At 41.3% G+C, this 19,602-nt stretch overlaps 1 protein-coding gene across 5 annotated transcripts in view; it reads left to right on the top strand.

The window, feature by feature from the left end:
- Nucleotides 1-19,602, top strand: part of ST6GALNAC3 (ST6 N-acetylgalactosaminide alpha-2,6-sialyltransferase 3) — a 536,306-nt gene that overhangs the window by 127,051 nt on the left and 389,653 nt on the right. For 4 of the 5 annotated variants that reach the window (XM_086717320.1, XM_086717321.1, XM_086717319.1 and 1 more), the window contains one exon: nt 7,402-7,531. The exons of the other annotated variant lie outside the window; for it this stretch is intronic. In XM_086717320.1, the coding sequence (XP_086573446.1) occupies nt 7,433-7,531 (99 nt within the window). In that variant the 5' untranslated portion in view covers nt 7,402-7,432. Of the gene's footprint in view, nt 1-7,401; nt 7,532-19,602 lie in introns of those variants that run through there. 5 annotated transcript variants of the gene reach the window in all.

Genomic DNA, 19,602 nt, shown 5'->3' on the forward strand with positions numbered 1-19,602 from the left:
TTTCCATCTTGGAATAAATTGGTGTTGCCTTTATGTTTCTCACCCTAGCCATCACCATTATATTTTCCCAATTTTGTTCTTACATTACTTCCCTCTTAGGACATCATTCACTTATTCAAATGATATTTCTTGAGCTCCTTCTATGTTATGGCTTGGTGCTAGCTACTGAGAAGGGTATAACAAAGTGTGTGACATGGTCTTTGGACTCTAGAGGGTTATATTTCAAGAAACAGAAAAATGAGACCATAAAATAATCCTGAGGTTTTACATGATAAAGTTCCATGAGGCCACAGTTAAGGAATCCTTGGAAGTAAGGGGAGCAGCACAGAAAATAATACCACCTTTTACGATGAGTATCATCATGCCTTGTCTGTTGTCAGCTTGAGACAGCTGAAGGCTAGTGGCTGTCAATTCTCCACTAGGTTTTGGAATGGGGGTGATAGAAGGAATATGGTCATTGGAGTTATTTCTGGATTTGAATCCAGCCCCTGCCACTTTCCAGTTGCATGGCTTTAGGCAGAAGACTTAATATTTCGAGCAAAACTAAATACATGTGTACCTTTCAGAGATGTGTAAGGCGTAGCACTAATGTTCACAGTTAGCAGAGTGCTGGCATTTAGAAAGCACTCAATAGGTGGTGACGGTTATTAACAACAATTGTAACAGTAAACGTATTTCTATTGGGCCACTAAACTCATACTTAAACGGTTACTTCCAGCAAAATGACTCCATTCACCTTGCTCAGGTTAACCTGTCTTTCTCTATATGACAGATTTAGTACTTTTCATTCCCCTAAATTAGCAGCATTACACAATATATCATGGAGCAGTGCTTGTTCCCCTTGAGGAAGCAATATGTTGTTTTATTTTTCATCCCATTGACATTTCTTAAGAATTCCCAAAGAAGGAAGCCTCAGGTGGCTTCTACCACATATTAGGAGGGTGTTGTCAATCCATTATTTTCGACTTCTGGTTCCTCTTTCTGTCGTTTTGGTAACTAGCAATAACAACCTCTATTTATTGAGTGCCTGTGCTGAGCATTTTACCCAATTAGTCTCATTTAATTTTCCTAGCAGTTCTGTAAAGTAGATGCTAGCCCCGTTTTACAAATTAGAAACCCAAATGGCCCAGTTGGCCAACGATTGATAGGGGGGCAGTCTTGCTCCAGACCCTGTGCGTCTTTTGATGGTGTCCAGCTCACTTGCCCTCCCACCCAACCCACCAAACCCTGGGCTGCACCACCTCACCATATGTTCCCTCTGGTCCTGTACATGGGACTTTAGCAGCATTTGGGAGAATATACAGTAAGGGTCGTTACCTGCCCCCCTTTCAAATTGATGCTAAAAAAGGAGTGTTGAATTTATCTTCTTTCTAGTGTTGATTCCCCATAGTCCCATATTCTTTACTGACTGTTAAATTTTCACCTTAAATGCTCCAACAAGCCTAACATATAAAATGACCTTGGAACCTGCTTCATAAAGAAGCTGTACTGTCCTTAGACCTGGGCAAGAAGAACCAGGCCCTGAGTCCTGCCCCTATGCTGCAGAGGGACTCACTTTAGTGCTTGGTCCCATCTACTCCCCACCATGAGGAGTCCCCAGAGCCTGGGAGAAAGCTCTCCTGGAAACAATGCTATCCCTCTATACCACAGGGACCCAAGACCCTGGACCTGTACACCCAGATAGCCGTTTCAGCATCTCGCGTCCTGCTGGGACCTCTTCTCTGGGTTTGTCCTCCTGAAGGCTGACCTTGGCTTCCTCGAGGGAGCATCTCTAGGCCCGAGGCACATGGGCAGATTGCAGGTGGTCCTGATGACTATAAAGACAATGATTTGTATATCAGAATGCTTTGCAAAATAGGACATTGTCTTAGTCCCACTGGGCTGCTGTAACAAAATCCCACAGATTGGGTAGCTTATAAACAACAGAACTTTATTTCTCACAGTTCTGAAGGCTGGAGTCCAAGATCAGGGTACGATTATGGTTGGATGAAGGCTCTCTTCTGGGTTGCAGACTTTTCACTATATCCTCACGTAACAGAAGGGGAAGAGATCTCTTTGGAGCCTCTTTTATAAGTCACTGATCTCATTCATGAGGGTTCCATACTCATGACTTCAGCACCTCCCCCAACCCCCACCTCCAAATGTCATGATCTCTGAAGGTTAGGATTTCAACATATGAATTTTGGTGGAGACACAAACATGCAGACCATAGCAGGTATCACAGAAATTTAGCCACTGTTATGTCATGCCTGCTTGAGCAACAAAAGCTCCAAACAAGACATTTGGTTGGAGGATTGGTCTATGAGAGGATTAGCATCTAGTGGGTTACAACTTACTGGAAGCAGAACATAGACTCAAACCATGCACCTCTGCCTTCCAGGGTCTGGCTCCTACAGTGGAATTGCCACTTTAGATGAAATTCAAGACTTTCAGTCTAACTTTCTGAGGGAGGCATTTGGGGGACGTTTTCTGTGAAGCCATTGAGTCCCTCCTCAAAAGGCTGGGAGTGGGCCCAAGTAGAAGTCCATCATATGTGGGTTGGGAAAGGTAGTGTGTGTCATTGCTCCTGTCTCTGATTCTTATCCTCAGCTTGGATCTGAGTGCCTATATTAAAGACTTTATTTTTTATTTTTTTTTCAACATTTATTTATTTTTGGGACAGAGAGAGACAGAGCATGAACGGGGGAGGGGCAGAGAGAGAGGGAGACACAGAATCGGAAACAGGCTCCAGGCTCTGAGCCATCAGCCCAGAGCCTGACGCGGGGCTCGAACTCACGGAACGCGAGATCGTGACCTAGCTGAAGTCGGACGCTCAACCGACTGCGCCACCCAGGCGCCCCTGAGTGCCTATATTGTATGTAACAGGATTCTCTTTCCATTGTGATGATGGGGATTTTTAAAAAACATGTTTATTTATTTTTGAGAGAGAGAGTGTGGGGAGGAGGGGCAGAGAGAGAGAGGGACAGAAGATCCAAAGCGGGCTCTGCGCTGACCACAGAGAGCCTGATGTGGGGGGCTTGAACTCACAAACCATGAGATCATGACCTGAGCTGAAGTTGGACACTTAACTGACTGAGCCACGCCGGTGACCCTGATGATGGGGATTTTAAAGTAATTATTGGTTTACTTTTTGTCTTTTCTTTTTTAACATCCGCCTCCACCATTTTCCAGTCATTTTACTTGGAATAATATACATCATAAGTGTTTTTCACATTAAATGTGCTCTTCAAGTGTTCTATAGCCACCCCCTTCCTATTTCTTGAGACAATTAGTGCTGATAAGGAATTTATGGGGTTTCTCTCTGTGTCTCTTCTGCCCTCTCTCTCTCTCTCTCTCTCTCTCTCTCTCTCTATGGTGTTTTCCTTAATTCTTCTTGGCCCAGTTTTGAGTTTCTTTGGTCTCAGAAACCTCCTGTGCTTCATCTTTAGAGAAGAATTTATCTTTTGTACTTCTCAAAGCTTTTGTGTTTAGTGGCTCACTTTGCTTACGTGTGAGAGCTTTCTCGGGCATTTTATTATTTGATTCTTCCATGTTCAAAAATTTCTTAGAATTTGCTGTGCTGATAGTCTAATGTTCACTTGGTAAATTGCTAAGATGCATTGTCTTGAGAGCAGATTCATGATTTGTGCCCATTATAATAGCTACTTCTGTCCTGTATCCATTGCACTTGGAATGCTTCTTGCAGCCATTGAGCTTGTGCTGTAAGTAAAAGCACGGGCTTTTTACTGTTATGAGCACAGTGGCTCATGAGGCTTCACAAACTCTTTTACATCAGAGCATCTCATATGGTTGTGCAGATTGCATCCTATTCAAGTGAGCTGGGCCAAGGGGCCAAGTGGGGGGCGGGGTGACTGCCAGTGTGGGCTTCCCCAGCCAAGTCGTGCACCTGGTGCATGGCTGCATCCCCAAGGAAGGGGCCTTTTCCTAATATGCACAAAGGTGTCATATGGGCCAGCAGCTGGTCTGCTCTAACTTGGCTGGGTGTCTTCAGACGAAAAGATGGAAGAAGAGGTGATGGTGTTTTTTGTGGAGGGCTGAGATATGCTTACCCACCGGGGATCTTGAAGTTCTCCAAGATGAAGGAAGTCATTAGAAGCCAAAAGAAATGGTTTAAAAGTTGTTAAAGAACCACTTGGCATTTGCTAGCATTTTACATGCCCAGCATGATTTATTACGTTCCCTCAGTTATTCTTTACTGAATAGGGTACTTGCAGTCAGTGCTATAGATCTGATTTTAGCCTGTGTAGCCCCTGAAACACCCTTGCCTGCTGAGTTCCATGCTCCCTAGGCAATTGCTGCCCCAAGTTGTATTCAGGCAACCTAGCTCTATTAAGATAACCTTGTCCCCAGGGACTCTGACAAGCCAGCCTCCATTTTCCACCGAGTTTGGTCAGTGCCCAGAGCAACCCCACTTAGAGTCGGGATGGCATTTTCTGGAAGTCAATAGTATAATGACTTGGCAGCCTTCTTTGCCACACTGTAGTTGTATCTGAGAGCTGCATGTACCTTAGGCTTTTTATTGTTTTCCTTATGTTAACCATAAACACCCTTTCTCTGACTACTATGCTGAAAGGATAGTACAATTTCATTCAGCAAACATTTCTTGATGTTGCCCTTTGTTCAGAGATCTATGACTTGGACCTTTTCTACATCGCACTGAATGTATCTGTTCACCTGGACATCTGTACTAATGTGGCCTAAAACTTTCTGTACTCGTTTTTGTATTAGTCCACCAGAGGTGCCAGAATAAAATACCACAGACTGGGTGGCTTAAGTAACAGAGGCTTATTTCTCACAGTTCTGGAGGCTGGGTGTCTCAAATCAAAGTGCTGGCAAGGTTGGTTTCTGGTGAGTCCTCTCTCCTTGGCTCAGAGATGGCTGCTTTCTCCCTGTGTCTTCACATGGCTCTCTTTCTCTGTGCACTCCTGGAGTCTCTTTCTTTTCTCGTAAGAACACCAGTTGGATTAAGGCCCTGCTTTTGTGGCCCCACTGAACTTTAATTAAAGGCCCCATCTCCAAATACCTTGGCATCACCTTGGGCGTTAGGACTTCAACCTATGAATTTTGGGAGGACACAGTTCACTCCATAGTAACCCACACTTCCTGGACTTTCTCATTTGAACAAATCCAGTGGATAATAAAACAACGACATTTTAGTGATACCTTTTCCGTCCATTTGGGCTCATGCAGCCATGTTAAAGACTTCGTTTCCACCCTCAGAGAAACACTCCATTTAGCAATAATTACACTTTGGATCCTGCCCCTTAGATGGTGTCCTAATTGTTATATCCAAAAAATCTAAGTCTCATTTTTGGAAACTGCTCCCCAATGTTAAATATAGTGAAATGCTTCCAGGCAATCTCATTTTGTTAAAATTAAATTGGTGTTTTCTGGACCGTATTTGTCCCCTAAGCAGCATTCTCCAAGGGCTTGGCAGGCTAGGCCCCCAGCCTGTGCTTGTAGTAATCATGTTGATTTTTAATCAAGAGACTTATTTTGGCAGCTTCTCTTTTTTGATCATTTGAAAAATACTTCCCGATGTTTTAGAGTTTTGATTCCTGGGAACTGGATCATGAAGAGGAGTAAAGACCTTAGTGTCTCAGGAAAAAAGCACCCACCTTGTATATAGCATTAATGGGCAATTTTGGTAATGACGATGATGAAGAGGAGGGTTTGATTATTTGAATCTCCAAATATTTAGGGATCATCAGAACTTATTTTCATGTCTACCATTCAATATTGAACAAATTCAACCATTAGATTTTTTTCTGGGGTAAAAATGATTTCCATGAGAAGAGGGTGTTTTTTCAGACCATGTTGAAATGCAGGTGCATGCTAAAAAAAATGTAAATTCTTTGGGGATTAATCATGAAATGTTTCAGGGTTGTTATAAGGAAGCTTATCAGTTTAATGAAATAAGGGCCATTTTCTTGGTCATGAATTTTTTATTTGTGCTATTTGATCAGTTACTTGCTGGGCTAGATGGTATCTGTGGGTGTCACTGGTGGGTCAAAGACACAGGATGGGAGAAAGAAAACAGCTGAGACTTATTTAGTAAAGTCTGACACATTCTGTGCTTGAAACATTTGGCAAATGGCAAAACCTACTGCTTATGCTTGAAATGAGTAACTGAATGAGTAAATGAATGACTTCATTAACTCAGGCTGGACTGTTTCCCAGTAATCCAAATTAGTGGTAGTGGCAAAGACAGTGCTATGTGTTCACCAGACTCCTGTCCTTTTTCCTCCTGGGCACATACCTGGAATTGGGTATCTCATTTACCTTTGATGTCCAGTAGGACTATTGGGTTGAATTCTGGCCAATGGGGTTCGGTAGGAATGACATGCAACACTTTAAAACCTGGCTCCTGGGGCACCTGGGTGGCTCAGTCAGTTGAGCGTCCAACTTTGGCTCAGGTCACGATCTTGTGGTTCGTGAGTTCAAGCCCCGTGTCAAGCTCTGTGCTGACAGCTCAGAGCCTGGAGCCTGCTTCAGATTCTTTGTCTCCCTCTCTCTCTGCCCCTCCTCTGCTTGTGCTCTCTCTCTCAAAAACAAAAAACAAAAAACAAAACACAAAACTTGGCTCCTAACAGTCCTCCTGCACGAGGCTGCACATTTTCTCTCTTCCCTTATCCAGTGATTGGGTGCAGAAGGTACAGTGGAAAGCCTAGGGGCTGGTGGAGACATAAGATGGAAGCATGCTGGTCTCTGAAATACTGCATGGAATAGAGCCCCCTCATCAACCAACATGAGACTGTAATGTGATCAAGAAATAAATCGTTATTGTGTTTTAAGCCACCCAAATTTGATTTGGGGGTTGTTATGTTACCCTGTGTTAATTAACAATGAAGTTTCACCTTGGTTTTGTTTCTCAGTATTATTATGCAGAGAAAAATATTTGACCCGAAAACAGTGAACACAGTAACCAATGGAAGTACGTGTGCCAGTGTCTGCGCTATTAAGAACATATTCCTGGGGTGCCTGGGTGGCTCAGTCAGTTAAGCATCTGACTTCGGCTCAGGTGATGATCTCATGGTTCTTGAGTTCGAGCCCCACATCAGGCTCTGCACTGTAAGTACAGAAGTGAAGGGATTCTCTCTCTACTTCTCTCTCTGTCCCTCCCCCACTTGCTCTCTCTCTCTCTCTCTCTCTCTCTCTTTCTGTTTCTCTGTCTCTCTCTCTCTCTCTCTCTCAAAATAAATACATAAACTTAAAAAAAAAGAGCATACTTCTTTTGCTCTACTTATTCTTAGTGGAATCCCAGGGATGTGCTAACTTACGGGCCAATCGAGCGTATGTCAGAAATCTTGTATAATCACATGCACACTAAAACAACAAATAAATACACAATGTCTTAGAGAGGTGAGTCATGCCAGGTGTTTCTACCTCTAAAATCTTTAGGAGCCTACTTTCTCTGGATATAACCCAGAAGATGAGAACATCTACCTCTGGTGGCCATCACCATCTGATGGAGGGAAGGCAGACACCAATTCAGGCACATGTTCTTAATTGTGAAAATCCCATGAAAGAGGTATGTTTGCAGAGTCAAAGCATATGAGTTCCATGTATGACCACCACATAATTTGTTTTAGTTCTTACCTGAATGCATACTTTTTATGACTGTATTAATGAACTGCTTGCCTCTCAGGATTGTTTTGAAAGAAGCCCAAGAAAAAGTAATTACCAAAGGCCGTAAAGAGTACGTTTATAAGTTGTTTTGTGTCCCCCCCCCCCCCCCCCCGGCCCCAATCCTCTCTTTGAGAGATAGTCATTTTATCACCTGGGTTCCCTGGGAGCTGTGTGGCCTATTATGGTAGCCATTAGTCATATGTTACCATTTAAAGTAAATAAAATTAACAGTATTTCCTCAGTCACATTAGCCACATTTCATGTGTGTAGTGGTCACATGTGGGTAGTGGCTACCATGCTGGACAACAGAACATTGTCATCATTGTTGAAAGTTCTGTTAGCACTGGTACAGACAGCTAGCTTTGATATTTTCATCTTTTTCATGATGCAACCACATTTTTAGGTTTTCTCTCACTACTATATATTTAAAAGCACTTTTCAAAACCAGACAGTAGACCCAGAATGGGGTCACTTATGCTAAGCCTACATCTTCAAACCTAAACTCAAGTACAATTTCAGCTCTCTCAGAAATGGATCTTAAACAAGTCAATCAGGAATCATCTGATCTAATCATCAGATCATCTCATCTGTCTGATAAACCTCTCCCATGCCCTAAAGGAAAGTAACCTTGCAATAACTAATCACCTTTTTTGCCTAGTACAACTTCCCTGTTTCTGTTACCCTCTGTTTATAAAATCTCTTGCCTTATATAGCTCTTTGGAGTTCCTTTCTATCTGTTAGATTTGATGTTGCCTGATTCATGAATTGCTGAAGAAAGCCAGTAAGATCTTAAAATTACTTAATTGATTTCTGTTTTTAACAGCACTATGGTGTTTTGTTATTGTTATTTGTTTGTGTTTTGCTTTTGTTTTTTTAAGCACATGAGATGTTCTTAAGATTATTGTGATATAAATTGTAGAAAAGGTTGTGGAGTAAATCACAAAAGGAGGATTCTGAGTACTTATAAAAGGAAATGATGATAATTAGGAGCTATCAAGGGTTCCCTAGGTTAGGTTATGATAGATTCATTTTGTTTTCTTCTATGACTGGCATAATCTAAGCTTCATGAAAGGAATTTTTGCTCTATTTTCTCATTGCTGGGTTCTCAATATTTTCAGTATGCTTGCAGCATAGAAGGTGTTCAATAAATATCTGTTGAATGACTATCAGCGAAATAAGTTTGATGCTGTTCATTTCAGTTTTATTAAAAGAGAAGAGGAGGGGTGCCTGGGTGGCACAGTTGGTTAAGCGTCCGACTTCAGCCAGGTCATGATCTCGCAGTCCGTGAGTTCGAGCCCCGCGTCAGGCTCTGGGCTGATGGCTCAGAGCCTGGAGCCTGTTTCCGATTCTGTGTCTCCCTCTCTCTCTGCCCCTCCCCCGTTCATGCTCTGTCTCTCTCTGTCCCAAAAATAAATAAACGTTGAAAAAAATAAAATAAAATAAAATAAACTGGGACTCCTTTTAAAAAAAAAAAAAAAAAAAGAGAAGAGGAAAGTTCTCATACTATCTTTGAAGCAATGGTTGAAGTAATAAGACAGTTGGGTGAGTTGCCAAGTAGTTAAATAATCATAAGTGGCTAATGAAGAGATCATAAGACTTGGAATCAGATGTAGACCTACCTTCAATTCTTGGTTCCTCTACTTAACCTGTGAGATCCCAAGCAATCATTTCACTTCTCTGAATCACTGTTTCCTCTTCATCATAATACTTAACATCTTAGGGTTGTTGTGAATATCAAATATGGTGCTATAAAAGGCTCGGATGAAGAAAGCCTTGAAGGTGGTATCTAGTAGGATGTTATGAGTCTCCATTCTGACCTAGCCAATGTTTCTATCTCCATCAACAATGAGGACATATGCTTGAATTTGTGGGTGGCATACCTGTTTTAAGAATCAGATTAAGAGGGACCTCAGTAGACTGAAAAGATAGTCTAAATCGAATCCTTTAAGGTTCAATGAGGAGAAATGCGATGATTTATATTGATTGACTCAAAGGAAAAAATGCAACAGTAGCGGACAGAGGACGTGCGGCTTAACTTCAGTTTGCAAACAAATTGGGGACTTCAGAAACAATTAATGTCACGCACCATGTGATGTGGCTGCCAGAGTTAGTTTTAGCAATAGGAATAAAGCACCCGATGTTGCACATTGGTGCTCCTGAGAAGTTAAAAATGCTGATGACTGGGCCTTTGCCAGAGATTCTAATTTAATTGGCATGGGATGCAGCTTTGACACTGAGATTTTTAACTTTCCCTGTCTAACCTCGCCCCCCCGCCCCCCCACCCCCCCACCCCCCCACCCAGTGATCCTAATGTGCAGCCAAGTTTGGGAACCCCTGGTCTAGGCTGAGCAAGGTCCTGCCTACTTCTGTTTGCTCCATTTTTGCACAGTCTATAAATATTACTTGCATGGAAAAATGCATGCTGCATGAGGTTGTGAGTGCCCCATTCATGCTTGGGATATATTCAGGTAATAGTGTCAGGACAGTGAGCAGACTGATAATTGTATCATTCAGGGGAAAGTTGGTTTTCTTAGAGAACGGTAGGAAGAGGTAACAGTCTTGGACATTGCTTGCTTGGTCTGTCTTAGGAAGTTAGATTCAGTTCCTCTCCCTGTCATTCCAGAAGGTGGACAGGGATCCACTGAGTAGAAGCTTTAGGAGGTGGATGTAGAAAAGTGCTTGCTGAATATGGTGCTTTCTAGAGATGAGGGACTGCCAGATTCTGGAGATTGGCAGAGACCTCACAGATTTTATTGTGGATTTAAAAGGCTAATGGGTGGGTTCAACTATCAGAATGTTTTCTTTCACCCTTGACCTCACCTCCTACTCTCTCTTCCATCCTCTGCCTCAGTCCTGTTATTCTCATTGTCGTTCTTAGGGCCCCATTCCCCAGCGTGTTCTCCATCTCTGGATAGAGATACCCTTTCTTCATCCTGAGACACTTTTTCTCTAGATATCTGTACAGTTTACTCTCACTTCCCTTAGGTTTTTGCTCAAATCACAGCCTCTCCCTTGATTCTTTATCCCCAATTCTTTTTTGTTTTTCTCTGTCACCATCTGAGATCACACACACACACACACACACACACACACACACACACACAATTTGTATGCCTTCCTCTAATAGATAGTGAGCTTCACGTGGTCCAGGACTTCTGTCAGAAGTGTGCACTGATATGTCCCAGTGCCAGAATAGTGCTGGGCTTTCAGAGGTGCTCAAGAAATATTTGTTAAATAAATCTCCACGATCACCTACTTCTGTAGGATCTCACCAATTGTTTTGATTTTTCTGTTCTGGCCTGGATAAACTTCCTGTTGAGGAGGTACCTACTTGGCATCTTTGGATGATAAATTTAGTAATATCTGGGCAGAATGACTACTTTCAAACTGTTTTTCTTTTTTGCTTTTCTCCCCCCACATCAAATGGGAACATCATCCCCTAAACACGAAATATTATTCACTGATTAGCAGTTTTTGGGCAACTGTTGAGGGAAATCCAATGCAGAAAGAAAATACGAAACTTCACTGCAGTATAATTTCTTTCTTCTGAACCACGTTGGGTACAGTAAAGGTCAATAATGCACAGGAAAGCTAGGTTTAATTTCTTTGATGTGTAAAAATTAGTGCCTTGTCATCAATTACAGATGCAGGAGGACAAATCACCGGCACATTAAGTTGTTCCTGCTACATAAATTACAAATCTTGTTACAAAAAAAATATTAGCATCATCCCTTGTTATTTTAAAAATGCCAGCTCTGATAAACAGTCAGCCTTGGGCATATATTAAAATGCCCAAATTGTACTAAAATAAATTCAGCCTTTTAAGATAACACCTCATTTTAATTTCATACACGATTAAATCTATCAATTCAAAGGTCTTTTAACACATAAGTTTTGAAGTCATAATAGTATCCTTTAATTCCCTGTGGAAAAACTTAAACCTCTCTCTGCTTCTTTAATAACTTTCTTTTATTGACAGAAAATTTTAAGAAATCCTCTTTTACTTTGTTTTGTGTTCTTGTGTGTTTTTCTCAAGGAGAAGAGGAAATTAAATTGTGATCCCTTTCATTTTTGGAAGGAGATTTTTCCTTTAGTCATAGTCCAGAAGGAGGTTGAAAAAGCTTTGTGAATGAAATATGTTATCTCTATCACAGTCAGATAGTCTAAATTATTGTCCTATACCCAGCAAAATCTTTATTCCTCCTTTCACTGACTTCTGAATTTTTCATTCTTAACATCAATAGTACCCCCTCACTGCCATCCAGGGTGACTACCTCTCACCTTCCTTGTAACTTGAAGACCTCACTTTGCAAATGTAAATTCGAAGAGACCTAGGTCAGGGCTGGCTGTGGTTCTGACAGCCCAACCTGAGGGTTGGGGTGGGGGGGGACATGCCTCTTTAGGCAGGGCTGCTCTGTGGCCTTTCCAGGAAGGGGAGGCTTTCCAGCCTGCTGTCCAGCTCAGAGACTTTGGAGGCCTGAACACCTGGATGTCTGATCTCATCAAAATCTCCTTTGAGAGGAAATTCTGTCAACAGATATTTATTGAGTACCTTAGGTGTCTCGGATTCTGTGCTTGGGGCTGGAGGTACAGTGATGAGGAAACCAATATGTCTATAAGATACCTGGCTTAAAGAACTAATGCAACATGTGCATATTACCTCTTTGAAATAAAGAAAGCTGACTACCATTTCCTGAAGAAAACAATTCTGTATGTGTGTGTGTGTGTGTGTGTGTGTGTGTGTGTATATATATATATATATATATATATATATATATAGTGTATATATATATATCAGTATTTATCAAATATTTATTGACTTTTTCTTACCCACCTCCTTCTTCTTTCCTCCTCTCTCCTCTTCTTCCTTTGCTCTTCCTCCCTCCCTCCTTCTCTCCCTTCCCTTCATCCATCCATTCATGCATCTTGATTCCTGTTAGCTAAGTACTATATTGCAGTTGGAAGAATTAAGAGCAAGGTCTTTAGAATCAGAAAAACCTATATTTGAATCCTAGCTCTGCCATTCCATATTTCCATATAGGAATATTGGTTATCACTGCTACCATTATTATTGTTTTTTTCCTTTGTCTTTTTTTTCTTTTTTTTTTTTTTTTTTACTGTAGATAACAATTACTTCTGCTACTTACAGTTCTTAGTCATTTACCGTATCGGGCACTAAGGGATTTGCATGCATTTTACATTTAGTCCTTATAACAATTCTATGATGTAGATAATATTATTGTCTCCCTTTTATGGCTATGGAAAGTGTGCCTTGAGATTTTTATATAATACGTTGCTCAAGGTCACATAGTAAGTAAAGGAACTGGGACTAGCTTTGTGATTCAGACTTTCTGAGACTCAGTTCCTTCTTTGCAAAAGGAGATACTAATTCCTGCTGAGGAAGTTGCTTGGAGTGACTCAGTGAGAAGAAGTGCTTCACATTTGCAGCTTATTGGGTACCTGGCACATGATAACGTGATAAGTGTTGACACGGTGTATGGCTGATCCTGCTCTGCCTTTAGCTGTCTGGTATTAAGATTTTAGCTATTTCCTAGCCCCCTCCTTAAGTTTGGGACTTTGTGCTTTTTGTTATCCTGGAAAACCCAGGGAAGCCTGAAGTATTTAGGACTCATGAAATGTTTTGGAGGTCCCATGGAATCCTGGGGCAGACACAGCATGGATACAGATGCAAATCTCTGGGCTGGTAGATGTGAGACCTCTGCCTGGTGTGTTCTCCTAGATTTTCTCTGCAACTAAGCAGGTGCTGGGGGCCAAGCGGGTCCTTCCAGGGCAGCCTTTCCCTGTGTACAGAAATACGCTCTGTAGAAGCACCACATGGGGGTTTTCATAGTGATGAGGAGCTCTGAAGAGTGGGCTTTGACCATAAGTCGTGAAGTATGTCTTGTAAGTGGAATCAGGCAACTGCAGAAGTGGACGTGGAGAGTGTGTCACATGACAGAATTATTTGTTAGTGTGCAATTTTCTTTCTGTAATTGAGTAAAAGTCCATAATAGAAAGTGAACCGTTTGACACATAGACTTTGCCTCCTGTAACCCAGTTATAGTTCCCGTTTTAAGGAAGTTGGGATTAGAAACTTGGATTTCTAGAGCCCTGGTGAGTGATTCTGAATCTTGCTCTGGAGTCCCGAGTTGCTGTGTGTCCCAGCCCTGGGTCATTCCTGTGACTCATGATAGTTGTTATAGAGAAACCATCTATCAGTGAATGAAGACAAAGCTTATTACTGTTATTAGCAAACACAATTTTGGCTTGAAAGTCTATAATGGCAAACTCTGCTAGAGTAGAAACTTTTATTTTCCCAATTAATTTCTTTTTGATATAATTTTCTCTTAATTTTTGAGGGTTCTATGGTTCACATTTCATAAAAGCTCACTTAATAATCTGATAGATTTTGTCAAAATTTTGAGGACAGGGTAAGACTTCTCAAATTTTTGCCTTGAAACTCAGTGGTATGATTACACATAATTTCTTGAAGATCTATCCTAACTTTGTATTTTTGGTGAGATACTAGAGACAGAAAAGAGTGAATTGTGAAGTTATGCATATCATATAAACAAATTCTCATTGTTTATGGCTAATCTTTAAATACATGCATTTTACCCAGAGTCAAAGTAGTTAGGTTCATTTTTAAAAAATGTTTGTTTGTTTATTTATTTTGAGAGAGAGAGAGAGAGAGAGCGCAAGATGGGGAGGAGCAGAGAGAGAGGGAAGCAGGCTCCACGCTGTTGGTGCAGAGCCTGATATGGGGCTCAAACTCCAAACTGTGAGATCATGACCCAGCCGAAACGAAGAGTCAGACACTTAATTGACTGAGCCACCCAAGTGTTCCCAAAGTCTGGTTCATTTTTAAGGTATCTCATGCCTTAATTGAGTTATTCATTCCATTTAGTTAATGATTGATCGAATCATTCATTCCATTTAGTTAATATTTGAGTCTTACTATTTGCCAGGTAATAGGGCTACTAAAAAAGCCTTTGCAGATCTTATAATCTATTGACGTAACATAAACAAATAATAAGATCATTATAATTTAGCGGCAAGAACTGTGAGAGCACATAGTAAGGTGACCTAACTCTGACTTGGGGGAGGGGCAAGGACTTCCTCCTGGAAGAAGTAGGGTGTAAGCCAGGTCCTAGAAGAGTAGTGAGTGTCAACCTGGTAAAGCTGTTGGGATGTGGTGGAGTAGCGGGTTTGAATCAAAGAAATAGCTCATCCAGATGCCAGGACCTGGGAGCAAGCCATGGTGTTGTTAGGATCTTCCTCTTCTTAGAGATACTTGTAATAGCAAGAACTTGAGATTGTTCCCAGTTGTGACATGTGCAGTTTCAAAAATATTGCAAAAGCTGCCTGGTGAACCCCAATCCAGTCTTGACAGGTGCATAGTCTGATAGGTCCAAATGTGGCAGTCACATAGGCAGTCCTCTGCCCATAGTTGAGGCACAAACCTGTTGAACAGTTTATTCCCACCCAATGGCCAGGTTGCTTTTGGAGTGATTGGTGCAGGTTGGTGGTACAGCCTGGGACAGGGATCCTCCTGGGGGTGAGGCAAGAAGTCCTTGTAAATCAAAGGTTCCAGGACTGCTTCTAGTGGGATGAAAGAAGTGATGAGTGTGAGATGGAGGAGTAAATATCAAGAATCTCTCTGGTTCTGAAACCTCTGATGAATAGAAATATTGGAAGCACAAGGATCTGAGTCATGGGGCATAATTCGATTAACTTCCCAAGCTACCTTCAAATTACAAAGTCATATTACATCATGAAATCACAGGGTTTTTTTTTTTTTTTTAAGATTTTTTTCTTTTTAAGTAATCTCTACACCCAACATGGAGCTCAAACCCACAACCCCAAGAACAAGAGTTGTATGAGTTGCATGAATCACAAGAGTCCACCAATTGAGCTAGCCAGGTGCCCCTCATAAAATCATGTTTTATGGTGCAAAGAGCCTTAGACTTGGGAGAAGTTCAAAGAGTCATAGGTTCTAGTTCCAACCACATGCCCTGAGACCAATGATGCACTAACCTGCAGTGAAGCTGTTACTGTCATGTGCTAGCATCACCCTGACATGGATTTGACTGTACCGAGGGCAGCCATTTGTGATTGGGCAACTTAAAATACTATGGGAGCAACTATGGCTCTCATCCAGCCTTAGCCTCTTCCTGAGCTTCATAGCTTCCCTCTTCCAGTGCTCCCTGGGAATAATTTTGTTGTATGTCATTCAGATCATCTTCCATCCATCATTCCAAGTCATAGTTCCTTGCCTAAGTGACTCAGCAACAAGGATCCGTGACCCTGTTTTTGCCTGCCTTCCCTCTTTCTTTTCATTTCACATGCTCAGCAACTCAAAACCAAAGAGGAAAGAAAGTGTCTTATGCATTTTTTGTCAGACGTGAATGTAAACTTTGGAGAGATCGGCTTTGTTTCTGTTTGTTCCCTATGATGAATGTTAGGTTTTTCACTTAACTTAGGGGTAGAGATTATTTGTATACTATTAATATAAAAATCCTTTGACTCAAGAAGTATCACTGCTATTTCACACTCCCTGCAAGTTTTTAATTCAGTTCTTGGCATGAACTTTGTGTTGAAAGAATGAACTTATGTTTTTGGCTCTTTAATGTGAGTGATGAATAGGGGAATGATTGCTGTCTTACTGGGTGGCCATCCTCTTGAAGAGGAGAGTTCTGAAATTTTCATCTATGTGTTTTTTCTCATTTTTGGCCTCAGTGAAAGCTCTTTCTCTAAGTGTTAAAAATGAGACATTTGGAATGTGCTTTTGGAAGTATCCAGGCCAGGCCAGAGCTTATATAAATCCATGTTACTATCTTGCAGTTGATCAATACAGTTAAGAACCTGTGTGGTGGTGTATTCTAGAATATTGCAACAGCTTTCTGTCATCCTGACACTACTAATTCACCTTTCCAGTCTGTCCTGATTATTGATGTTAGGATGCTTTTGTTTTTTCAAGACAATTTGATTATATATAAGCTTTCTGGCTAAAATCTCTCTAGCTTTAAGAATCCTTAAATTAAAAAAAATTTTTTTAATGTTTATTTATTTTTGAGAGAGATTGAGAGACAGAGCATGAGCAAGGGAGGGGAAGGGGTCGAGAGAGGGAGACACAGAACCTGAAGTAGGCTCCAGGCTCTGAGCTGTCAGCACAGAACCCAATATGGGGCTTGAACTCACAATCTGTGAGATTATGACCTGAGTTGAAGTTGGTCGCTTAACCGACTGAGCCACCCAGGTGCCCCAAGAATTCTTAAACCTGGATCCACAAATTGCAGTTAGGAAATTGATGAACTCTGAATTTGTATGCAGTTTTATGTATAGAAGATCCAGAGTTTTGGTCAGAGTCCCAGGTATCCTTGATCCACTCTAGAATATCTTAGCTCTTTAATAAGGAACACACCTGCCCTTCTTGACATGTAACCTCCATCTATCATATGATATTCCTTCATATGACCTATTCAACATTTTGAATCACTCTTTTCTAACATATCTCCCTGCTTTTGAACCTGATGATCATTCTGCTTATAATGTCCATTCCTCATCCTTGGCTTTGCATGGTGAACTTCTATTTTACCCTTAAGAATTTACTCCGGGACCACTTTCTCTGGAGAAATTTTATTTCCTTTGCCAGGAACAAAATGATGCTTTCTTATCTATTTGCTGCCTTAATAACACTCATGTTTCTGCAGTAGATTTGAGGACAAGAAATGTATTCTGTTTCTGTGTGTCACCGGTCTAGAGGACTGTGGTGGCCCAAGGTAAATGCTCATTGAATATTTGTTGAACAAATAAGCAAAAGGATGAAAGACACATTCTTTCTTTAGGCGAAGTGAAGATGGACTTACAGAGCCCTAGTGCTGGAGTCAGTCTTGCCTTCCTGTAGACAAATGGTTTATGTAATCTGGACATCAAGTGCCTGCCCCTGGATGAGTATGTTGGTCTCCTATTTTCATTATGGTACACTGATTCTCTGTTCAACACAAACAGGATATAATGGATTCTTCTAAGTTTTATGAAAAGATTTCTGGTGCTAGAGATTGATTTGGGTACTTACAAGCTTCTCACTAAATCTTCAAGAGAAACAAAGGGGACAAGGCAAGTGGAAAGATTTCTTCTTCTTTTTTTTTAAGTTTATTTATTTATTTTTGAAAGAGAGAGAGCGTGAGCATGAGCAGGGGATGGGCAAAGAGAGAATGCGATTCCAAGCAGTCTCTGCACTGTCAGGACAAAGCCCAATGCTCGAACTCATGAACTGTGAGATCATGACCTGAGCCAAAATCAGGAGTCAGACGCTTAACTGACTGAGCCACCCAGGCACCCTGAAAGATTTCTTTTAAATAAGCCTTTTGAAAAGTTCTGCATGGCAAGATCGCCTTCATCTCATATTAAAATGTACTGTTTGTCACCAAGTGACTTTGGATGGTGTGTGAATCCCTTATATGAAAAGAGATCTGGTCTGGTATCATGGTCCCCTGGAGATGTAGTTGATACTGTGGACAGTGATGACAGTGGAGAACCCAGGAAAGTCAGCATGGTTCAGACTGCATAGATGTCTACCTGACATTATAATACAGGGAGCTACCTACACAGGTGGCTGCCCCTGATTTGTGCATTGGGAACCTGGATTAAGCAGCAGATACTGTAGTGATTCTTGTAATGCTCTTCTGAAGCCCTCTTTTATTTTTCATCTACTGAGAAACAGAGCACCTACCTGCTAATCCATGAGGCAAAGACTTCCTTATTTCAAAATATATTTGATGCAATCAAAGTCTACTATGCCCGAAGAATTTAAAGGACTTCTAAGTTTGCTGAAATGGGTTTTAATCTAATATTTGAATCTTATGCCTTCTACCCAAAGAACAACTCCTCCCCAGTCCCCATGCCTGTATGTGGATGCCAGAAATTTCATAATTAGAAACTTGTTGCTTTAAGACTTGATCCCTTGTGAAGAATGCATTATGCTTTCTAAGTGATGTGCATATTAGTCTGAATGAGTCTATCAGAGGTTCCTGTCCTGAGATTAGCCGTCGATGGAGACGAGAAAGAGAGCTGGTGCAGACATCAGGGGAAAAATAGGCCCATTAAAGAAGGAAAAGAACACCCCCAACACCCCCTCCTCTTTCTCTCTCTCTCTCTCTCTCTCTCTCTCTCTCTCTCTCTCTCTCACACACACACACACACACACACACACACACACACACACCCTAATAGCACTTAAGGCCACCAAAGGTAGCATTGCCTATGTCACCATTCTGAAGGCAGTTTCCCATCTGCTTCACTGGATTTAGAGAACCTAGTTAATGCACTCTCACATGATAAGTGTATGATGTTACTTGGATAATAGCTTGTGGGGAAGTGGGGTAAATAGTTTGCTAATAAGTTTCATGTATCTCTGATTGCACAATGGAGAGAAAATCATGACAAATGGGGATGAGAGGGCAGTGAGTGTTGTATGGGAACCAACGATTTAAGCTTTGAAAGTAGCCATTCTGTTGTAAGAGGCACTTTCTCCTCCTTTAGGCATCTTGCTCACTGCCTCATTCTACCCCACTCCGCCCACCCACATACCAGTTGCCCAAAATACTCACAAGTGTTTTCCTTTAACATTATTTTTGTATTTAATCCTCATGAAGGTTAATAAAGTCCTCTCTCTCTATGTGGTGTGAAAACATAACCAATGACTTTATTGGTGCAAATATATTATAGCTGCTTTGACATTTATGTTTTCAGCCCTGATAGATGAATGATTCTGATGAAAGTAAATCAATGGTACCCAGACTGTGAGTATAAAACACAGCGCTCTGGGTTTTCTTCTTGTCTGGCAGATAGTGGAGGGCGAGAAATACTGAAATTTGACTTAATACTTTGTGTTTTCTTTGAAAAAAGAGAATTCACTTTGTTTTGTTTCCTAAAGTATATCTTCGATCAATGTTTGGCCCAGCCCTTAGT

The sequence above is a fragment of the Puma concolor genome, chromosome C1 (assembly GCF_028749965.1).
Source record: "Puma concolor isolate L17-30 chromosome C1, mPumCon1.1.hap2, whole genome shotgun sequence".
Lineage (NCBI taxonomy): Eukaryota > Metazoa > Chordata > Mammalia > Carnivora > Felidae > Puma > Puma concolor.